Source organism: Carcharhinus amblyrhynchos, chromosome 7 (assembly GCF_965287045.1).
Source record: "Carcharhinus amblyrhynchos chromosome 7, sCarAmb.v2.hapA, whole genome shotgun sequence".
Taxonomy (NCBI): Eukaryota; Metazoa; Chordata; class Chondrichthyes; order Carcharhiniformes; family Carcharhinidae; genus Carcharhinus; species Carcharhinus amblyrhynchos.
The window spans coordinates 66,345,945-66,361,196 of NC_137330.1; the positions used below are offsets into that span (position 1 = coordinate 66,345,945).

Here is a 15,252-nt window from a genome sequence, read left to right on the forward strand (position 1 = left end):
AATAAAATCAGTGATAATTATATTCCTCCAGCTGCAAATCACAATGCCAAATGTTGAGAATCTTTTCTTGCACTATTCTTAGATGATGATAGATTTTAATAGCTGGCTTTTGCTAGCAATGATTCATGATAGTTCATTACCATTTTCTTATTAGCCTCCTGCTGTGGGGATATTGCAGTTGGTTGAGTGCCTTTTCCATCATTATCCAGGTTTCTGTGGATGATAGCTCCTCTAATAGATAATGGAGAACAGTCGCACTCACTCTTTTTTTAGGCAAAGTTCTCAGAGAATTTCCAGAATGAGTATTGAAAGTGTTTTGATGAAGTCTTTGAAAAAGATCTCAGAAATTCTCAGAATGTCTCAGAGGTTTTCTTCAAAGCTCCAGCAGTTAGTGAACAGTAAAACGTGATGTATCTTTAGGTAGTACTGAAAATATTCCATAGTGACTTGTTTAGTCCCAATAAGCTGTTAGGAGAAAGCATTAGTTCAAATTCTGGCCATCAAAATGTGATGCGGTCATTAACAATGCTCCAGACAGCTATTCTGAACACAAGCTACAGTTCATTTCCCAAGATGGTATCTTGCAGTAAACACAGGCTAAACCGATGTTTCAAATTAAGATCTCAGAAGCTAGTTAGCATCCATTGCATCTGTGATAAATTTTCCTCACCCCACTAGACCTCTCTCCGATAGTTATTATAAAATGCAATGCACAGTTAAGGAAAACTAAGTAATAAAAACACAAATCTGTTTGATTAAAAAGCCTTTCACCTAGCAAATGTCCATGAAAGGGTGATGAGAAGCAGCCTTATTGAACTATTGCAGTCAGTGAACTGAAGGTAGTCCCACATTGCTGACACATATGAAATTTCAGGATTCTAGTCCAGCAACCAGAAGGAGATGATATATTTCTATTTCCAAATTTTGACTTGGAAGATATCTTGAAATGATGATGTTCCCTTAGATCTGTTGGTTGGTATAATCCACAAATTTTGGAGTAGCTGCCAAAATAATCTTGGCAACTTGTTAAAGTGCAACCTGTAAATAATGTACACTGCAAATATGCCACCCTGTTGTTGGCTGTGGTGCACATTTGGGCGAGTAGATGAGATGCTGATCATACAGACTGCAAATTTATCCTGATGTTGTGTTTCTTCAGTGCTGTTGCAGCTTTATTCATCCAGGCAAGTGGAGAGTACTCCTCCACACTTAGATTTGTGCCTTGTGGATTGGAGTGTATTAGTGATTTGAAATTGCAGATTGCAGGAGTCTGCAAGCAGAAACAGGGTCTGAAGAAGCTTGTGCATATTCAGTTCTAGTCCAAAGAATCTCACGTTGGCAATGAGGATAATGAAAAATAAGTAGGTATTTTTGGAGGGTTTTGCAGAGAAAACAGCATTTCAAGTTGCATGTAGGATTTTAAGCTGCAGAATTAGAGAAGCACTCAGCCTCCTTCAAAGACATGCAAGCTCAGATCAAACAAAAGGAAAGGTTTTACAGACAAGTTTTAACATTATTGCTGACACAAATTGCATTGTCTATGCCCAAATTACAAACGTTTGCAGTTCAGTAAGAGCCAGTATCTGTATTCCCATATTGAAAAAAGTGACCATATCATATCAAATCTTATTGATAAGAAGTTGTTCAACTTTGAAGTCAGTTCCAGCACATGATGTAGGCTTCATTTCAAACACGTCTGGAGGCACACTGAACATTAGTGATGTCATTCTCATCTTTGGTCATACTGAACATGAACTTAAGATATGCCTCTTTGCATGCCTGCAACATCTTAGAGCATATATTCACTAAAATGATTTTAAGAGGTGTGGCATATTGCGTGAAAATGTTTCAAGTAAGATTTCATTTAATTTATTTGACAGATCATTCCAGTGAGCTAGAGAAAAGCTGCACAGGATCACAATATACTAAAATAAATCAAATAAACAAGCAAAGGAAGAGCTGAAATAAAGAAAAATAAAGATCCAGACCTGAATCCCAGCAACCATTTTGCAAAATTCCCAAATCTTAATTACTCTGTGAAAACTAGTCTCAAGTGTCTGCAGCAGGACACTTCAGTCAGAGTGATCATGGTATCATGAGGTATAGCTTAGTAGTGGAGAACAGCTAGGAGCAATCTAAAGTAAAATTTCTAAATTGGAAGAAGGCTAACTTCAAAAGGCTGAGAGAAAATCTAACTGTGATAAAATGGATGCAAGGTTGTAGGGAAAAATTGTAATGGAACAAAATGTGACCTTTAAGGAGATGGTGTTTCAGATGGGGTACATTTCAACAAGAGCCAAAGGTAAGGGAATCAAAACTACGGCTCTCCTAATGATGAGGAAGATAGAAAATATGACGAAACAAATAGAGGATGTTTGATGCATGTCAGGTGAATTCTTTAAGCAAGAACCAGTTCAAATGCAGTATGTTGAGAAGAGAAGCGAAAAAGAAAATGAGTGACAAAAAAAATTAGAAATCAAATGGCAATTAATGTAAAAGGGAGCACAAAATCTTTCTACAGATGTGTGAAAAGTAAGTAGATAGTGTGAGTGGGGTGAAGGTGATGTACGCTTGGAGGTGTAAGGTAAGACTAGAATACTAAATCAGTAGTTTGCATAGGCGTTTACGAAAGGAGAGGGTACAGAAAAAATATTGAACCAAGCAGAGAGGGTAGAGGTAATGGATGGAGTGAAAATTGATAACAAGGATATATTGAAAAGGAAGAAGAGCGGATATGACTTGTTGTTTGGATTATTTGCATCCCAGTTAGCTGAAGGAAGTGGAAGTTGAGACAATGGAAGGACTTATCATAATCTCCCACTCTTTGTCTAGGTACAGGGGGATGTGTCAGACTGTTGGAGAGTAACCAATGTGGTACCCTTATTCGAGAAAGGGTTCAAAAATGTTCCTAATAACTACAGCACAGTCAGGTTACTATCAGTGGTGGGTAAGGTTTTAGAAAAAAACATGGAAAAAATCTAATGGCACTTGGAGAGGTTTGAATTAATTAGGGAAAATCAGCATCGATTTATAAAAGGCAGATCATGCTTAACTGTTTTAATTGAATTTTTTAATGAAGTAACGGAAAAAAAGGTAATATACGGAAAGCGGTGAATGATGTGCATAAGGTTTGACAAAGCAGCACACAAAAGGTTGAATAGGACGATAAGTGTCAACTTAGATTTTAAAAAATGGCTTCAGGATATAAAACAGCGAGTTGTGGGAAATGATTATTTCTTGGCATGGAGGGCAATAGTGGTGTTCTCCAAGGATCACTGCTAAAATTGCTGCTTCTTTTGATATGTACACAGTACTTCATTGTTATAACAAAGTAAAATTTCAATATTTGTCAATGATACCAAACTTGGAGGTATGGCAAGCAGTGAAGAAGATATTAATCAAATACAACAGGCCAATGAAATTTAACACAGAAGGGTATAAGGTGGTAGAAGGGAAAAGAAGAAGCAACATGAACTAAATGGCACAATTCAGAAGTATTTACTGACACAGATACTTTTTTTTGTGGAGGGTGGGTATGTGCATAGATTTTTGAAGATGACAACAGACATATTGAGATAATACTAGAAAATCACACGAGACTTCAGGCTCCATAATTAGAGGTGTTGAGTATTAAAGCAGGGAAGTTGTGGCAAACCTTTCTAGATCTCTGGTTAGGCCAAAACTAAAGTATTGCATCCAGTTCTGGTCACCACATTTTAGGTGGGATGTGAGTTTCCTTCAGAGGATGCAGAAGAAATTTAGCAATGGTTTCGGGGATCAGGGTTTTAGCTGCAAGGTGAGGTTGGAAAAACTGAGGTGGTTGTTCTTGGAGCAAAGGAAGTTCAGGGGAGGTTTTATAGAGGTATACAACATTATGACAAGAAAACCTGTTCCCACTAACTGATGATATAAGGACTTGGGAGCACAGCTTTAAAAATTTGGGCAACAGATGTAGGGGAGATGTGAGGAACAATGTTTTTACCCAGTGAGTGGAATGATCTGGGAATAGCTGCCTATGGTGATGAAAGCAGCAACAATGAATCATGTCAAAAAGAAATTGGATTGACACTTGAGGGAAATAAATTTATGGGGCTATTAGAAGAGAAGAGGGAAATGAGACTGATTGGATTGCTGTACAGATTCTGATCAAGACTCAATGGGCTGAATACTCTCCTTCTGTTCTGTAATTATTCAATGACTCAATGACGCCAGTAATTGGGCATGGTCACATTGTTGTTGCCATTTTTTAGCAGTCAACTCATTATCTGACATAGACAGTATCTTCTTGCCTGCATAATAGCATTTGCTTTTTACATTCTTACAGAAAAGAAAGATGCTGTCACTGCTATCAAGCCCAAAGCGATTAAAAGTAGGTATTTCACTCCATTCAATGAAACAGAATTAATTTTGATTTTAACTGGTGCACTTCACCTGAAATTTTACTGGTACAATGTCAATTAAGATATTTTTGGAGTCCTTTGAACTGATTCAGGTCAGTGTTCAGATGCCATGGATGCTCAGATTTTAGATATTTAATCTTTATTTTGATTTCCAGATAACTGGGGCAAAACAAAGGATAATTAATTTCTCTATTAAATGTTGTTAGCGTTAAATGGGCTATAAGCAGCATGGAACATTTTGAATCAATTATTACCTTCAGTGCCGGTGACAGGTGACAAGTTTGAACATAATTTAGGTGATGTAATTGGCCACTTTCCTAATAGTTCCACATCCTCATTTGCATTTCACAAAGTTAAAACGTTCCATCCAAATTATTTTTCAGCATATACGAAGGACTGTTGCAAAATGTTGACAGAAGTACTGATGAGCCAAATCAGTGAAGCCATTTTTAAAGAATACCATTTCTACTCAAATAAATACACAAATTGAGAATTAGTATCCAGTGTGGTGTACAAGCTTAGTTGACTGAAATGGACTAAATTAATTTATTATAGTTCTTGCTGTACATCATTGAAGGAAATTATTATATTGAATGGAGTGTGGAATATACAGGAACTGATTTTCCTAAAATTTTCACCAAGGAAACAGCTGTTTCTCCAAACAGAAAGATTTTGGAAATAATATTGTACACCACTTATACCAAGTTTCATAGAATCCTTACAGTGCAAAAGGAGGCTATTTGGCCCATCAAGCTCACCCATGCCTTGTAACCCCAAATATTTACGTTGCTAATCCCCCTGATGCTAGCGTCAATTTAACATTGTCAATCAACCTAATCTGCACATCTTTAGACTTTGGAAGGAAACCGGAGCACCCGGAGGAAACCCATGCAGACACGGGGAAAATGTGCAAACTCCACACAATCAGTGATCCGAGGCCGGAATTGAACCTGGGTTCTGGTGCTGTGAGGCAGCAGTGCTAACCACTGTGCTACCATGCCTTTGTTTCAGCCCCATTTTCATTAGGACTTTTGTAGCTTTCCCCAAGGGATAGAACAGGGATGTCTCTGAAAGGTGCAAGCCAACATTGCCTAAGTAATGATGCAGCAAGGATATTCCCAGCTATACCCCAATCACCTCGCATTGCAACCCAGGAGCTTCCAGAAAGAGGATCATCTCATTTCTCAGAAAGTTGAGTCCCAATGAATCCCAACAAATTACAAGCAGTGCAGCCCTGATAATTAGTAATTTCTCTCTTCTCTGAACCCAGTGGATCTTTCTGGACTTAGGCTAATTATAATTGTGACCAGCTTAGTGAGGTATTTCTGCTCCCATTGGGTAGCCCACAATAAGCAAACTGTGATAACAAGCATTGGTGAGTTCTTCACTGTCATGGGATGTGATAACCATGAAAATTCACAGCCTTTCTATCATATTCCCAGAACATTGTTTGGGTCATGGTAATGGCTGAATCTGAAAATATGGATCAGTCAAATTCTTTTAGGGTGAATACATTTTTATAGAAACCTTACAGAATTTGGGCGGCACGGTAGCACAGTACACTGCTGCTTCACAGCTCCAGGGAACTGGGTTCAATTCCCGGCATTGTCTGTGTGGAGTTTGCACATTCTCCTTGTGTCTGCATGGGTTTCCTCCGGGTGTTCCCGTTTCCTCCTACAGTCCAAAGTTGTGTGGGTTACGTTGATTGGTCATGCTAAAAATTGCCCCTTAGAGTCCTGCGATGCATAGGTTTGAAGGCTTATTGGGAAATATGTCAGGATATGGGGGTTGGGTCTGGGTGGGATTGTGGTTGGTGCAGACTCGAAGGGCCGAATGGCTTCCTTCTGCACTGTAGAGTTTCTGTGATTTCTATGATTTTTGAAATATAAACAGAAAATGCTAGAAATACCTAGCAGATCAGACAGCATTTGTGAAGAAAACAATAGAGATTCATTACATGTTTGTGACTTTGTGACAGTTTGATTGTTGGGGCAGGCTTATCATTTTACTAGACTGGAACCCAGTTAGAAATGGGAGGGAAATTGGCCCTCGTACCTCTTGAAAACTAGGATCCTCGTGAAAACCCTTGATGGTGTTGGAAAAGGTGCAAATAATCTTAAATAATAAATCTTTAATTTTATAATACAAATGATTAAACAGAAACATTGTATTTTATATAATGTTTATTTTTGTATGTCATTAATTAATTAAGGTAGCATAGAATTTTTTGAAAGCATTTTTCACTTTTGCACAGTTGTGTGCCACTGCAAAAGGGCAATTTTGTTCTAGTGGCTACTGTTTGTATCAGCATTAAAGCCACCTCTAACAATGCAATGTTATCCTGTTGTACTACAATGTAAGAGTAGGTTACCTGTAAGCTGTAAGTTACTAATTTCCACATTAATGCTCTTGCAATCTCAAGGTATCCTTGTATTGCCTCGTGCCTAGTTTTTATTGGCATTCTTAACTATGGATTCATTCAAACAGCATCAAACAGAAAATAACAAGGAACCTATTCTTATGTTACCTACATGTTAACTTAATGTAATTTTAATGCTCCTGTCTGTTTCAGGAAAGCACTTCCCATTATCATTCTTTACATCCATATTCCCAGGAAATGCACATCATATGTAAAAGCAGGAGATAGCATGGTAGTGGTGGCTGTCAGCCTCATTTTCCTCTCTGTAATGCTCCAGGACCTGACTCACTTGGGATTTGAGAGACAGGAATACTAGCCCCAGTAAATAGTTTGAAATCATAAACCTTGCCTTTGGCTCTACTTTGTAATTGTTATGCATGTGAAATAAGCATCCAGTGTTACAAGACATCGAAAGACTTTGAAGGACGTTGAAAAGACATGTTAATGTGAAGATAGGCATACTTCAGCCATTTCTTCACTCTTTTCTCAATTTCTTCCTCTTTGATACCTGAAGTCTCGTGAGGTATTGTGCCAATTATTCATGTTTTGTTTATGCCGAATGCATTTTTGAATGCAAAGGAAATTAAAGAAAATAGGGATATTGCAATAAAGTGGAGTTAAGTTAGAAGATCTGCTATAATCTTGTTGAATAGTAGTGTGGTTTCAAAGGGACAAATTGCCGACTACTGTTCCTATTTCTTAGACTCCACCAAACTTAGCCCTTCAGACATAGTATTTTCAGGTGGAGGGAATGAATGTGTAAAATAGGACAAGTGGTAGCCCACCCCGATCTGTCCTCCATAATATGGTGGATGAATAAGGTATCAAATAACTCACTGATCCTTAGACCTATTTAGAACATAGAACATAGAACATTACAGCGCAGAACAGGCCCTTCGGCCCACGATGTTGCGCTGACCAATTAAAAAGCCAATGACCCTCTAACCTAAACCAATCCCTTTCCATCCATAAACCTATCCACGGATCTCTTAAACGCCCCCAAACTAGGCGCATTTACAACTGCAGCAGGCAGGGCGTTCCAATCCCTCACCACCCTCTGGGTAAAGAACCTACCTCTGACATCCGTCCTAGGCTCTCTAAGTGGCCAATTAATGGTCAGTTAAGGGCTGTTTCCACCCCTGCCATATTGATACATGAGGCTAGGGAAGGTGGAATTAAGGAGGCCAGCTGGCTACTTCACCAGATTAGGTGAAAAAGTTGGCAGCATGGAGAGGAAACCTCCTTTGGGATGTGCCCTGTACTCTACTGCCACCTTTCCACCCAAGACCCCATTCACCATTGTGATTCCTCACCAAGCCTCCAAAACCCAATCCCTACTTCCTTCCCCCATTTTCCTTGGGTCCCCAACCAAGGATTTTAGACTTACCTCTGTTCACTAATATTCTTTTCCTTGAGATTGCTTGGAGCCACAACAACAGTTGCTGCTGAGTTCAGGCACTGCTGGAACAACTCACCTGGCAGCCAATCACATTGCAGTGAACCAACATGCAAATTTCAAAAGACATTCAGTACATAAAGTTTAATCTGTTGTGTTTCATTTCAGTGATGCATACAAGTGCAAAACATTTGCTTTGACTGTGTTTCTTATTTCAGTTCAGTGCTGTTGTAATGAGTTTACTTTGAACTTTAGTTTACTTTCAGGAGTGGGGAGCCAGCGAGAACATCCTTTCCCTCATGAGTGCAAGTCCCATAGTTATCTCATTCTTGTTAATGTCATCCCCAACGTGTTATCAGTGCAGGGCAGCCTTATTAAAAAGTTGATCAGCTAATGATCAGTCTTTTGTCAGAAGAGGGTGGGGTAATATTCCCCCACATAAAATGTGCCCCACTTATTACTGGCAATAATGAGTTTTCCATAAAATAGTGTCTTCAGGTCAGAATACACGAGGTGTCTTGTGTCCATCTGCAAGTACCCGTATACATACACATGCACACAGCAAGAGAACCTGTTAGTTAATTTAAGTACTCTGGGCAGTACTCATGATCATACAAAATAGGAGAATAAGTAAGCCATTTGGCCCCTTAAGTCTGTTCTGCCATTCAATAAGATCATGGTTGATCTGTTCTGCATTTCCACCTATCCCCAAAAATCTTTTATTTTCTTGCCTAATGAGAATTCATCTACCTCTGCCTTAAAAGTATTCAGTGACCCACTTCTACCACTTCTATCACTTCCACAGTCACAACCCTCCAAGAAAGAAAATACCTCATCTCTGTCCAAAAAGGGTAACCCCTAATTTTACAACAGTGTCCCTAGTTCTGGACTCATCCACAGGAGAAACATCTTTTCCACATCCTCCTTGTCAAGGTCATCAAGATCTTTAATATTTCAACCAAGTCAGTCTTTATGCTTTTAAACTCCAACAGAAACAAGCCCAGTGTATGCAACCTTTCCTTATAAAACAACTTGCTCATTTCAGGTATGAACTGAGTAAGCATCCTATAAACCACTTCCAATGCATATACATCCCTCTTTAAATAAGGAGACCAGAACTCTGCATAGTATTCAAGATGTAATCTTGCCAATTCCACCAATATATGTGGCCTTTGATGTGGCATCCTTTTACTCACAGTACATGCTACTCTTTCAAAGAATGTCCTAGCAATTGTAATTTCATGTTCCCCTCTTCCTCCTCCTTCTTGATTTACAGCTATTTCTAGAGTTTTTTGTATCCACTGGAGTGAAGACAGAAGCAAAATATTTGTTCATTTTCTCTGCCATTTCCTTACTATCTATTATTAACTTGCCATTGTCACTCTCTAGAGACATACAGGTTTATAGCAGGGTAACAGGCCCTTCGGCCCAACTAGTCCATGTTGCCTTTTTTTTAAAACCCCTAAACTAAGCCCAATTATCCGCATTTGGCCCGTATCCCTCTCATAAGAACGTAAGAAATAGGAGCAGAAGTAGGCCATCCGTGTAACTATCTAAATGCTTTTTAAAAGATAAGATTGTACCCACCTCTACTACTACCTCTGGCAGCTTGTTCCAAACACTCATCACCCTCTGTGAGAAAAAAATTGCCCCTCTGGACACTTCTGTATCTCTCCCCCTCACCTTAAACCTATGCCATCTAGTTTTAGACTCCCCTACCTTTGGGAAAAGATATTGACTATCTACCTTATCTATGCCCCTCATTATTTTATAGGCCTCTATAAGATCACCCATCAGCCTCCTACACTCCAGAGAAAAAAGTCCCAGTTTATTCAGCCTCTCCTTGTAACTCAAGCCATCAAGTCCCGGTAGCAAGCTAGTAAATCTTTTCTGCACTCTTTCTAACTTAATAATATTCTTTCTGTAATAGGGTGACCAGAATTGCACACAGTATACAGTGTGGCCTTACCAATGTCTTGTACAACTTTAACAAGACATCCCAACTCCAGTATTCAATGTTCTGACCGATGAAACCGAGCATACCGAATGCTTTCTTCACCACTCTGTCCACCTGTGACTCCACTTTCAACGAGCTATGAACATGTACCCCTCAACCTCTTTGTTCTGTAACTCTCTTTAACACCCTACTATTAACTGAATAAGTCTTGCTCTGGTTCAATCTACCAAAATGTATTACCTTGCATTTGTCTGGAGAACCAACACACTTTTTCTATTTTTAAACACCAGTTGAAACTCTTGCTACCTATTTTTATATTTCTAGCTATCTGCCTCTCATACTCTAATTTTATTCTCCTAATTGATCTTTTAGTCAGTCTCTGCTGTTATTTATATTCTGACCAATCATCTAACCTACCACTCGTCTTTGCACAGTTGTATGCTTTTTCTTTAAGTTTGATGCATTCCTTAACTACTTTAGCTAACCATGTGTGGTGGGGCTTCCTCTTAGAATTTGTCTTTATCATAGGAAGATACTTACTTTGAATATTCTGAAATATCCCCTTAAATGTCTGTTTCTATATTGATGAATCCCCTAGCCTAGTGTTCCAGTTCACTGCAGCTAGCATAGCTTTCATTCCCACATAGCGGCCATTATTTAAGTTTAAAATACTAGTCTTAGGCCCCTTCCTTTCTCCTTCAATCTGGACATAAATCTCAATCATATTGTGGCCGCTGCTACTTATGGGTGCCTTCATTCTGAGGTCATTAATTAATTCCGTCAAATGACACAATTCAATATGACATATTACCTGCTCTCTGGTTGGTCTCAGAATGTGCTGCTGGAAGAAACTGTCTCAAAAGTATTCTATGAACTCCTCATCCAGGCTACTACTGCCAATCTGATTTTTCCAGTTTACATGTAGATTAAAATCAACCATGACCATTGCTGTCTCTTCATCACAAATGTCCAATATTACTTCTTGTTTACTTTGTCCTACATTGTGGTTACTGGTAGGGAATCTATAGGCCACTCCCACTAGTTAATTCTTTCCTTTACTATTCCTCATCTCCACCTAAACTGATTCTACATTCTGATCTCCTGAACATCTCCAACTATTGCATCAATACCATTCTTGATCAACTGTGCTACCCTCTCTATCTAGCTTCCTATTCTTCTTGAATGTCATATACCTCTCAATATTTGGAACCCAATCCTTGTCGCCTGCAGCCACGTCTAATAGCTATCAGATTTTTCTTAGTCATTCATGGGACGTTGGTGTCATTGGCTGCCAGCATTTATTGAACATCCCTACTTGCCCTTGTAGGGCAGTTGAGAGTCAACCACATTGCTGTGGCTCCGGATTCAGATGTACGCCAGACCAGGTAGGGATGGCAGATTTCCTTCCCAGAAGGATATTAGTGATTCACATGGGTATTTTCCAACAATCGACAATGGTTTCATAGTCATCAGTAGACTTTTAATTCCAGATTTTTTTATTGATTTCAAATTCCACCATCTGCCATGGCGGGATTCAAACCCGGGTCCCCAGAACATTAGCTGAGTTTCTGGATTAAGAATCTAGTGATAATTCCACAAGGCCATCACCTTCCCCCATATTTATTTACTTCAACGTGTGTTTTCAATTCATCTACTTTGTTATGAATGCTACGTCCAATTGCAAATTGTGCTGTTAAGTTACAAATGAATCATACATAGTTAAAGTGAAAATCTTGTACAGGTGCAGTGTCTCAGTTCCTCTATCCAAAATCTAGCGATATCTGAAAACTGTACATTTTTTAAACTGCCATTGATAAATGTTAAATATTATTAAATGAGAAAAATTGTCTAGCTAAGCGCTGCATTGGTGTGGTGGTGTGCCAACCAGTTAATGGCTTTGCATGCATGTTGTTTCCCATTCTCCAATTGATCCAACTGACCCTTGACCCTACCTGATCCAGCCTGAACCATCTGACCAGAAATCCAGCATGGATTTGGCCCTGAAGTTTCTGGTTTTGAGATATGTTGTATCTATTCTTAAGAAAGTAAAGACCACCTACACTTAAAGAACAATCTGATTGGGATAGAAAAGCAAAGGAACCTATGGATGCAATTAAACAATTAACAATTAAATCAGCATCATAGGTCAGTAAAGCACTGGGATTTATTTCTAGGGGTATAGAATTCAAAACTGAGTGAAATTTGTTTGGGAACATATTCTGGCCATACCTTGAATGCTGTTCGCAGTTCTGGTCTCCATGCAACTGAAAGGACATAAAATTATTGGAGAATATGCAAAAACAATGGGGCGCCAAAATTAAGAGATTGCAGCTTTTGGAAAGATTGAACAGGTTGTTTTATTTCTCTTTGGAATAATGATGGGTTGAACAGGGTAGATATGGAGGGAATTTTTTTCCTGTCTGTGGGACAATTAAAAAATGGAGGAGATCAATATACAATAGTTACTAATAAATCCAATTTTTTTACTCAGAGAATGTTCAAAATATATAACTTGAAGGAGTGATTGAGGCAATAGCTTCGATGGCTTTAAAAGAAAATGTGAATACATGAGGGGAAAAAAGGATAAAAGGAAAGTTTGAGATGAGGCAGATGGAATGTTAGGAGACTCATGTGGAATGTAAATACCCAGTACAGACCAGTTGGCCCAAATGATCTGTTAATGCTGTATAACAATTCGAATGTACTTTTAATCCTAAAGGACTCTGGGCCAAAAGTCTGAATGCTACCACCAATATAAGCCAATGTTTGACCAGCAATATTGTTAGATGTTTCCACAGAAATAGTTCATTTAAATTATATCATGTAAAAAAAAATTACTTGGGTGATTAACAGTCAGCACATCAAGATTGGCCTCATCTGCTCAGATGTTGCCAGCTATGTTTCTAAGCCTGGAAAGACTTAGTTACACCAGCTGTTAGAGAACTTGATGCAGAGTTGTGCTATCCCCCTGCACAGATACTTTGAGCTATTGTGAGGCTTATGGACTGGCACATCTGGTGATAGTAATTATTAGTTATGGCCTGAACTATACTCAATTATTTCAATGCTGACTGGTGATGATGATGTATTGGAAAGACAGAGAAGACAACTCCTCACAACCACCTCCACTTCCATATTGACAACTGTCAAGCAGTTACTTGCTTGCACATAGATGCCTACACCACGGTTTCCTTTCCCTTCAGTTCCCTGGTCTGTCTATTCTGAATCTTCTCTTCAATTATTTGCAATTTTTTGCAAACTGCCTATAGATGAATTTCATTCATCTATAGGCAGTTTCCTGCTCCTCCTGTACAATGCTTGTAATTATTCCAACAAATCCAGGGATGTACAGCCAATCTTTGTTCTATCAAAATCTTGAACTTTTAAAAATTACCCTTGAAGTATTAACATCCCTAGTTGTCCTTAGAAGGTGTTGGTGTGACTTAAAAGAGTGCCTGTTTGTAAAACCTCCTGGTTTGATACGTCACCAAAGATCATGAAATGAAAACCATGTAAATTGAAATCTAGTATCTAAAGGCTGTAATTTTCTTTCTCTGGAGGTTATTAGTGAACTAATGGGATTTTAAAACAAAATTGGTGGTGATTTGGTCAATTTGGCTGGGATTTTGCGCCCGGATTTTCTGCGAGTGGGCGCAGAATACCATGAAAGGCCATAAACGAGAATCTCACTGCTGGAATTTCACATGATAGTCCAGTTTCCTCCCCCAATCACCAATGATATAACGTGGGTTCCTGTGGTCAGAAGCCTCTATGTGCGTATAAATCTCATAACTGGACTACCTCGCTGTACCAATCGTCCAGATTGGGATTTCTCCCCTTGCTGGCATGTTATGTCAGTGAAGTTTACAACAGGTCTAGAGCAACATGAAGCAGATGAAGAGACCACGTCAATGGTGCACAGGTAAGTGCAGTGCCAAGGTTGCAGAGGGACACCCCTTTGCACTGTCCCTTGGCACTGCCCCCAGACCCTCTGACACTAGCCCGGGGCAATGCTGTTTTTATTTCTCTGGGGAAGTGAATAGGGAATTCTCTGTGCCTGTGATTTAACTTTTTGTGTTGGAGATTGGGGCGCACCCTTTCCTGATTTCTAGAAAGCTGATGTTGTAGGCTAGGCAGAGACCGCTCTGCTAGCGTGATGATGATGGACAAACGTTCAGCATTTTTTTCTTAAGTGCTAACAAATGCGGTGAGAAAAGCAAGCTGTGCAGCAAAGGAAAATTCAGCCCTTCATTTCCCCTGATTTATTAAATACAGCTTTAAAAAATGTTGGGATTCTGAACTCCAGGTTGCTAATTTGCTACCATAACTATTGCAAAAACTGTCCAACCTGAAAACTATGTTATGATAATTAGCTGACCGTGGAAATTTACATTTAAGGGCCATTTCTGCCTCTGCCTCACAAGAACTCTTATTTCAAACCATTCAGGTGTAAATTGAGGCGGATTTGGAAAATTGAAACTGGTGGCACATTTATTAGGTACAGGCCTTATGTAGTGATTTCTGTAGGTGGGAGACTGGAATGATTTATTCATATGAGCATCTGATATGAGACTGAAATATGTATGCAATTTTTCTTCTTGAACATGAGAATTTATTTTACGGAAATTGGTGGCTATAGAAATTGTGGTTCTTTTCTCATACATCCTGCTCTCTTTAGAAAGAATGATTATAGTCTCGATGAAGAGCATTCAATAGTAATCAGTGGCATTGAGAATCTTATGATGGACTGAAAATCTCCATCCATTCCAACAAAGAACAGTGTTGAGTGGGAGATCATTGTTATTTCCGGGTGTTAGATCATTGTCAGCATTGCTGACCAAAAAATTCATTCCACTCTAGAACTGAAGCACTCCTGATCATGTAACTCATCTAAAATAATAATAAAAATGTTAAGGGACCCCAAAGAGATTTTCTTCTGCTCTAATTTTTCTTATAGTCTCATATAAAGAAGGAGATGAAACAGAACTCCTTATGTCAGTTCATAGGTTTCCCATCCACAATAAGAGACGTTCATAGATTCATGGATAAAGCAATTTTTTCCTGTTCTTATAGGTCACTG

General features: G+C 38.9%; 1 protein-coding gene across 1 annotated transcript in view; it reads left to right on the forward strand.

Moving 5' to 3' along the window:
• trdn (triadin) overlaps positions 1 to 15,252 on the forward strand; it is a 209,007-nt gene that overhangs the window by 168,761 nt on the left and 24,994 nt on the right. Inside the window, exon 14 of the mRNA XM_080193433.1 lies at positions 4,325 to 4,369. Coding sequence (XP_080049559.1) covers positions 4,325 to 4,369 — 45 coding nt within the window. The remainder of the gene's footprint in view (positions 1 to 4,324; positions 4,370 to 15,252) is intronic.